General features: G+C 39.8%; 1 protein-coding gene across 1 annotated transcript; it reads left to right on the forward strand.

Annotated features, from left to right (window-relative positions):
• The first annotated feature begins 530 nt into the window (after positions 1-530).
• On the forward strand, positions 531-8,640 carry LOC111580282 (trifunctional purine biosynthetic protein adenosine-3-like). The gene is made up of 10 exons (XM_055008083.1): positions 531-537; positions 1,220-1,386; positions 2,245-2,313; positions 2,402-2,527; positions 2,610-2,697; positions 2,785-2,870; positions 2,953-3,121; positions 6,477-6,565; positions 6,762-6,960; positions 8,459-8,640. Exons 1-10 carry the CDS (start codon positions 531-533, stop codon positions 8,623-8,625), a joined length of 1,167 nt encoding a protein of 388 aa, XP_054864058.1. The 3' UTR covers positions 8,626-8,640.
• The last annotated feature ends 587 nt before the right edge of the window (positions 8,641-9,227 follow it).

Raw genomic sequence — 9,227 nt, forward strand, 5'->3', positions numbered from 1 at the left:
CAGGTCTGTGCGGATTGGGATGGTTTGAACTCTGACCCAGGTTTGTTTGACTTGTACTGCAAAGAAAACTCTTTTTAGCCTCTTTTATATCAGCATCCTGCAGACCGAACACTTCTATTAGCTTCAGCTGCTTTGTACAAACTACTTTCTGAAATAGTGCTGTAAATCCAGAACAAAATAAGCCTCAAATCATTCAGGATTTTCTATCAGTGATGTGATTATATTGATCCAAATGTGTCATGAGGGGCATTGTTTTCCAAAATCCACGTAAATACAGTTAGCTATTAACTCACCACCACTTAAGATAGTAGCAAAAATCATCAGAAAAACAGCAAAGGTCTTAACAGGATTCTTTGCAGCTCTAAAATGTGCATATTTTTGATGTTACACATGCAAATAATGAATTAAACTGCAAAAGAAACAAGCATGATCTCCTCGTATGCAGACAGGGAGGCTGAAGCTGTGCAGTTTACTGTATGTCAGCCCCGGTAATGGTTTTGTTTTTCAATGCAAATGAGCTGCTGGTGACGATGGCATGTAATTGTTGACTCGTGTTTTTGTTCTAGTTGATTGGATCCTTGTTAGATAATATAAGACCCCAGGCCTGAGAAAAGGTCAGCGCTTCCTCCCAGCTCAGTTATAGGTCAGTCCTTGCATGCAATTAAGCTCCACAGACGATAAAAGGCGAGCTGGAAGCGCTGGCTGCTGTGTGTGGCTGGTTTCAGGTATTTTTTCCTCGTTCAGGTGTCATGGCAGAGCGGTGCTGGTGGTCCCACATAACTCCAACAGACACACTTCAGTAGAGTCAGAGTTTAACACTGTTGTCCTGCTCACTTTTTGTAGAAACTTTTGTTTTCAGAGCCATTAAACACACAGAACTGAAATCTTCACTGAAGTTTGGTTTCTCAGATGGTTTCATGAGTTAATGATCGAAGATGTAATAACTGCTTCTCCTATGAGAGCACCCTGAAAGACACAGATCCAACATAAACAGCCAGAACCTTTGCAGGCAAAAAGAGAAAGTTCTTTGTACTCGCTGAAAGTCATTTTTGGGCAGAACGGCAGCTGCCATATTCTGACAGCCTTCATCCATATGGATCCCAAACCCATTCCCAAACAACAGTCTGCACTGCCAATGTTAAATGGTCCACAAAAGAAACATTTCATGCTCTGTAACAGCATTGCAGCATCTGCTCCAGATGTGTTTGTCTGTGAAAAGATGTTTGTTCTTCCTGCAAATATTTGAGTTTATTTCTTTATTTTGGGTTCATCAGGGCCGACTTCCCAGCTCTGGTGGTGAAGGCCAGCGGTCTGGCAGCGGGGAAGGGAGTCATTGTGGCCCGAGATCAAGACGAGGCCTGTCGGGCTGTGATGGACATTATGAAGGTACGAGGTTATTAAACATTTCTCTGGTTAATCATTAATCTTGGGCTGAACACTGGCAAGGAATGGGGTAAAGGTCCAACAGTACTTGGCCAAAATTTTATTGAAAATAGATAAATGACTGGCATCCTTCATGAATATTCAGCTATTTCTGCCCACTGAGAAAGGGTTCATAGTGATGAACTCGCAGGGCCTTGTTATCGACTCTGCACTTCCCCTCAGCTTTATGGAGCATTTTAGCACCTTTCACTTCATTGTTGTGGTTTTAGCAGCTGCACTGTTTGGCTGCACTCTCTCCAACACTGGAGATGTTTTCAGAAGCAGTGTTGAGCAGTAAACTGGATGGAACTAGTGATTTTGATACTGAAATGATACCACAGCAAAAACCTAAAACATCCAGAATAGTAATGGAATAATACATGACAGAAGATCTTTAATTTATTTATTTATTGACTGAACATGTTCACTTTAACCTTTTACACTTTGAGGAACTGCAGCTTTGGCTTCAGTTTTCAGTCACAGAAGTTGCCGCTTGTTCACACATTCCATTTTATTCCATAAATGAATTCTATGTTTTTGGCAGTTATTAATTTTTCTAATCTTTAGTCTGCCTTGCTCATGTAAAACTCTTTCTCCTCTCTGGATCTTCCCAGAAGAAGCAGTCGCTGCAGAGGCATTTAAACGCTGTTCTTCTCTCACTCACACAGTCTGACTTTAAAGCTCCTCTGCTGCCTCAGGCGCTGAGTCACCTGGTTATTCTGCAGAATAATATCTGGTTGTGATATATTCATCTCTTGAAGGATGTTTCGGAGGTAATTACATTCTTCAGTGTCAACAGTTTGCGGTGTTTGTGCGTTGCAGGACCGAGCGTTTGGATCTGCAGGGGAGGAGGTGGTGGTGGAGGAGCTTCTGGAGGGAGAGGAGGTGTCTGTGAGTGGAACTTTTTCACTGAAGTGCTCCAGGATCACTTTCAAGCGTGATTTTTCATCCAAACGGATTATTTATTCTGGTTTTGTAGTGCCTGTGCTTCAGTGACGGCCACTCGGTGGCGCCGATGCCTCCAGCACAGGATCACAAGCGGCTCCAGGATGGTGATCAGGGGCCAAACACCGGCGGTATGGGAGCCTACTGCCCCACCCCACAGGTACCAGAGTCAAGGGAAAAGGTTTTTAGTGCTCAGTAATGAACACAAAGTGATGCTTGTGTTGGTCTTTAATGCTGTTCAGGTGAGTCAGGAGCTGCTGCAGCAGATCAGAGAGTCGGTTCTTCAGAAGACTGTGGACGGGATGAGGGAGGAGGGAACTCCTTATGTGGGCAAGTGTTGCCTTTCTTTTCTTTTGAGTCTTTCAGAATCTGTAATTAAGGTGCTCAATTCCACATCTTTCTGTTGTTGTTGTTCAGGTGTGCTGTATGCAGGGCTGATGCTGACCAATCAGGGACCAAAGGTTCTGGAGTTCAACTGTCGCTTTGGAGATCCAGAGTGTCAGGTGAGTTTCACTTCCTGTCTGCTGCCTCTGAATCTCCTCCATGTCACATTAAACGCTGCTCCTCACTGCTGCTGCTTCCCAGGTGCTGCTGCCGCTGCTGCAGAGCGACCTGTACGAGGCCATCCTGAACACCATGAGTGGTAAACTGGCCTCCAGCGCCCCCGTGTGGCACCAGGACAGCTCTGCAGTTACTGTGGTGATGGCCAGCGCCGGTTACTCCGGTTCCTACCAGAAAGGAGTCCAGATCACAGGTACAGTCATTCTTTTCTATCAGAAACAGAAACAGTAAAAACAGAAACAATCGTCAGACTGTCAACTCATCTGTGATGTGCAGCTCTGTCATGATAAAGAACCAGATCTAAGCTTCACACCATGATACTGTGATGAAGTCACTTTATTGTGTATGTCTTCTTTAGGAATTGGACAAATATGAACCTTTTACACTCATCAAAAATTTAAAATTCAATGTTCTTGAGGATATGTTTCATTTTTAAACTTAAAGTATTCTATTATCAAAATCCATCCTGGTCAGAAGCTGCAGATACAACATTTATAAGTTGGTTTTCCTTTTCCGCTTTGTGAAACAGAAAATAATTAACTCATGTTTTAATATCAACACTCAGGAATCTGAGGTGGATTTTAATAAAAAAGGTCTTTAAACATATTTTCTCTTGGTGATGAATTGCAGCCGCCTTAACAAAATAAACATCTTTCTCTTTCCTCATCAGTCTCCTCATCTCTGTGGTAAAAGATGCAACAAATATTTGTTAACTGTATTTGTAATATTCATATTTTTATTCATAAGAATAACAACATATAAAAGCTCTCTTAATGTTGTCTGTCATTTCTGTACTTCTTTTAAGTAAAAATGTGGAACAATCAGTTATTTAGTAAATGGAACTGTGTAAAAAGCTTTATATTTAATAGTTTGTGAAGGAGGAAATGATGAAGGCAGAAGAGAAGAAACGAGAAGTTTATTCCAACATCAATGGAAGGGCAAAGCAAAGATAATCAAAGGTTTTGAGTGAAAATCTTTTTTTGATGAGTGATTTTGATGAAATACCATGAATTTTTGGTTCAGCTTTTGGTCAGGTTTAGGTAAGTTTTCCAACAGAAAGGCACATCACAGTTGAGTTGTTCAAGGGCAGTGGGAAAGGTGAAAGTTCTCTCTTTTTACATTTGTGGTTCGGTTAAATACTGTGATTTGGACGATTTTTACAAACACAACGTCTTTCAAATCCCATTATAACCCGTGTAATATATGACTGTTTTGAGCTTATTTATTGCCTCCAGTGCTTTCAGAAATACTTTTTGCTGAACTGTTTTCGTTATCAGAAAGTTTCCAACCGAGCCGCCATGTTGGTCCAACGCATCTGTCACGTGACCACCTTGTGGCCCACTAGTGACCCGCCCATCAAGCGGGCCATTTTCAGTTGATGGATACTTACCATTATTGTTAGCAGTAAATATATATTTCTACTTTTAATGAGGACAAAATAGTTTATGAAATGCTGACGCCAGAGGGAGATATGTTTGACCAACGGACAACAGGCAGGTCAGTGTTGCAATTGTGGGACTGTACCAATTGGTGGCGGTAATGCACCAAGAGGTTGTTTGCTAACCGCTATTAAAACTCAAAAGAAGTCTAATCGCCGTAGAGTTCATGGCTGCCGGGCAAAGTGAAACGCTAGTTGTATGTGATGAACTCAGGACGTTTCAGCAGTCGTGTGAGGAAGAATTTGCGTTTGTGGAGGTAAATAACAAGCCAGTGTGCCTTCTTTGCCAGAAACAGTCCGTTTCAGAGCGTGCTACTCTCCAGCGTTACCATGAACAATTTCTGTGAATAATGCACAGCTATGGATCATTCCAGAATGGGAGGACATTTGGGCTTCAACATTTTTGAAAAATAAACCTTCTCTTTTTCCTGCTACATATTCATCAAAAAATATGTAATAAACTATCAAAAGCTTGATTGACTCAGCTTACACATCAATGGTGCCATTTTATTCCATGTTTTATTTGTTGTTTGCTAACCCCACTCTAATCACAGTAACAGGGTTGCTAATCCATGCTATTGTTAGCTTTTTCTCAGGAGCAGAAGCTAGGTAGATATTTAGCTAGCTGGTATTGCTGACCAAGAGGACAAACCTACTGATGGAAAACAGTAAGAAGAATTTAAATTCCAGCGTATCATGTGATTCACTGTTTTCTTCTTCTACCAGCTAAGAAAGGTTCTGCTAACACGGTTGTTGTGGGACACACGTTCCATGCATAGTACTTATTTAAAATATGTGATGTTCATTTAAAAAAATGTTCCCACAATTGCAAGAGACATCAATGAAAAAATAATACCAAATAAAGGGAGATTTAAGGGTTTAAATTTCATTTTGACTGTTTTATTTGAGATTCAATGTAGTTATCAGGGGTGGGATGAGAAAAATATAATTTTAGGGGGAACTCCAGACTTATTTGGTATTTTAAAACATTATTTTCTCCTATTGTTTTTAGATTTGGTCTCAGGACAAGTAACTTCACACAACTGCATGTTTTAATATTTTGTACATGTAATGTCCTCCAATTCTGGAATGACACATAAGTTATTTAATTTCATTTCGTTATACCTCATGGCTCAAAAAAAAAAAAAAGAAAAAGATAGATCACCAAAACAGCTGTGTTTATAATCAGAGTCAGCTTTATTGGCCAGATATGTACACAACATGAAGGGAATTTGGATTCAGCCATTGGTGTCACCCTAGGAATAAGGAAAGAGAATAATAAGATAACTATAGAAAGAAGAAAAAAATGATAGTAGGGATAAAAATAAAGATTAAAAAGTATATCCAGATATTTACACATATAAAAAATATATATATAAGCACAGTAGTGCAAAATGATAATTGCTACATGCTACTTAAAATATTTTGCAATTGAATATTACCTTAATTATTTAAATGTCTTTTATATAATTCAGTCGTATTAAATTATTCATTTTTAGACTGTGACCCACGGAAACAGAGATATTTTTCTGTGAGCAATGTGAAGTTGAGTAGCTCTGATGTAGAGCAATGAAATTAGAGCAATAAACTTCTCTTTGGTCCTGCATGTGTCCTACTTTCCAAGAAAATAATTCTATTAATTTAACACACAAATCCACAACTACGGATTTCCTGCTGATTTGAAGCATCTTTCCTATTAGCTGCAGACAAACGTGGAAATGATCAAACCTCTGGTGAAGGCAGCATCCCGCCCCGGTAACTGTATTCTCATGTCAAAAACTAAAGCCTGAGCATGAAATAATGTCTTGTAAACCTAAATCCTGATTAGATGCTTGTGTGTCAGACATGAACAGCACCTGGAGGAACCTTTAATCCTATTTTCCTGAATCCAGCAGACAGTGTTTTGTTGTTCAAGCTGCTGACTGAAACTTTTTTCTCATTGGGAAACAAATTGCAGCGTTTTCAGTAACCGCGGTCGTCAATGCTGTGATTTTTATGTCTGTTTTGTTTAGATAAATTCAGCAGCTGCAATGTAAACAGAGTTAAATTAGAAAGAGTAAATGAAGCATTAAGGGAAAGCAAGAGTGAAGAGTTTTTTTGTTTTCATCAGGGTGTAGTGCAGAGCTCGGGGGCTTTGCTGGGCTGTTTGACCTGAAGGCTGCAGGATTTGGGACAGATGGAGTTGGGACCAAGCTGAAGGTGCAATTTCAGTTAATTGAATCTAAACATTTAGGTAATTAAGAGGATATGTTAGGTGATAAACAGTAATCCTCCCTCTGTTAAACATTGTGATTTTTTTCAATCAGTAATTTGTTGTCACTGTTTAAAAATTTGGGGCCAGAAAGTGTCCCAACTGCAAGAGTTTTGCTTAAAAAATGATTTCTTTCTTCATCAGATCGTCCAGGCCTGCAGGCAGCTTGACGGTCTTGGTCAGGACCTGGTGGCCATGTGTGTGAACGATGTTCTCGCTCAGGCTGTCGAGCCGCTCTTCTTCCTCCGTGACTTTACCTGCATCAGGCTGGACATCGATGTAGCCGCCTCAGTGGTCAGCGGCATCGCAAAGGCCTGTGAGAAGGCTGGATGTGCTCTGCTGGGTAACGATTACCTGAGTCATGTCATGTTTAGTATTTGCTGACACCTTTTTCCCAGATAATAAACACTTACATGTATATGTAGCTGTAGTATCTGTCTGTGCCACTAGCTGGAGACTTTTGCTGTTTAATTTTGTAGCAACAAGGGCAGGTGGGTAGTTCCATGCTGGCAACTAAAACCCACCTTGTTTCCACGTGTCCATAAATCTGTATAATAAGCGGACTACACCCCCTGATGTTCAACACAAGGGATAAACCTAGGCGCAGTTGTCTAATCAGTTTTTACTGTCCAGTTGCAGGATGTACAAAGGAATACAATATATGTATGTTCTGTAAACTAACTCCACTATTTTATGATGACACATTTACACAATTTACTGTCAACATAGTTAAACAACTCAATAGGTAATGAATTTTTTCCACTTCCTGGTCCAACAGACGGCAGAGTTTTGCAAACATGACATTCCCATCAGCCTTATTTGTGTTTAGTGCTAATTATAAAATGTTAGCAAGGTGTTAGCATTCAGTTAAAGCACCACAGTGACTCAGTACAGATTCAGAGCCTGTAGACTTTTATTAGATTACATTCAACTTTCCTGACATTGAACAGAGTACAGTGAAATGCAGTTTAGCAGCAGCGTGTTTTATAAAAAGCAGGGTGTAAACATAGTCTGTTACAGTAATAACCATGTTCTTGTAGTGAGGATGCTTAAAAATAAACAACTGTACACAATTTAGTTTCAGTGGTAACAGGTCTTGGTAGCTTGTATTCATGTTTGTTGCATTGAGTTTCTACTTTATTTCCAACAGTCTTTCTGAAGTATTTGCATCTGATGGTTCATAAAAGGAAATATTCTGCTTGTCAGCTCAGACATAGTGCCGTTATAAAGAGGTGATGTAACTTTGAACCATTTGACCCTTAAGTGATGTTGGATAGATGTATTCTGACTTCTTTTGTACTCTGTAACTTGGATTAAGTCAAGAAATGGCCACCTGAACTACACAGTTCTTGAAAAACAAGAATGCATCAGGAACACGTTATAACAGGTAGATCAGGACAGGAAAAGATTATTAGAAGAATTTAACATTTGAATTTTTATTTCTAAAAGCATGATGATGCCTAGAAATGTATTAGCCGGCCGTCTGGCCATCGTCAAGGACAGTTTATATAAATTAAATAGTCTTCAAACTCATCACAGTATGCTTTTTCATACAAAAAGATGAGCTGTGACTGAAAAGCTGGACTGTTTTTTGAAAATAGGATGTGAAGTTTGGTAGCAAACAAAGAATAATCATTGTTTTCCATTAAACAAAACAAAAACATAGTCCCCAGTTCCAGCTTCTCTAATGTAAGGATTTTTTATTGTGAACTTAAAATCTTTGGGATGTTATCAGGATGATTTGTTGCTCAGAAAAGAAAAAAATGTTTTCATTTTACTTTTTGACATTTTACTGATAATTTTCAGCTGTTTAAACAGCAACTGAAATCATTTCACTGTAGCTCTGCTTTCAGGGGAGGTTTTTCTGACTCCAACAAAGATCAACAGTCGCCTGCTCCTGCTCAGGATCCTGTGGATCTGTCAAAGCCTTCGCTCACATCACTGGTGGGGTGCTTCTGGAGAACATCCCCCGGGTGATGCCCCAGGAACTGCCGGTGGATTTAGGTGAGATGAAAACACTTAAACATAAAGAAATCTGGAAAGGTGGCTTGGCATTTGAAAAGTCTGTTCTTTATTTATAGCAGGACTCTTGCCTGTGTGGTGTAAATCTAAAGCCATCCTTCTTGTTGTATTAATTTTGAAATATTCATGTCCAACGCATAGATTTGATTTTGTGGTTGTTCTTTAAGCCACAGATGGTTCTCATGAATATTCCCACTCTGTTCACTCAGAGGCATCCCTGTTGTGTTTGCACGTATGCAGTGGCGTACTGACGTTTTACAGTGACGCAATGACGTGGCTCTAACTTGACTCCTTGCCAATGGAAAAGCAAACCGGTTCGTAGGAGTTGCGAGGTATAAACCAACTAAGCACCAGCGCTGAACTAGCACCTGGTTCTTCTTGGTGGAAAAGGGTAGGATTAGGGTTAGTGAGCTCTGTTACAGGACAAAATAATGACAAATCGCCGGAAAACAAACACAAACTAACACAAATAGAAATGTTCACATACTGTGTTATAGTTGACGTTTGCTGTATTTACAGGAAGTGCATGAAATCATCTTCAAAAGTCAGCTATCGTGTGTTTTAAGTTGTTTTTCCTGATGAGGCGCT

The sequence above is a fragment of the Amphiprion ocellaris genome, chromosome 24 (genome assembly GCF_022539595.1).
Source record: "Amphiprion ocellaris isolate individual 3 ecotype Okinawa chromosome 24, ASM2253959v1, whole genome shotgun sequence".
NCBI lineage: Eukaryota > Metazoa > Chordata > Actinopteri > Pomacentridae > Amphiprion > Amphiprion ocellaris.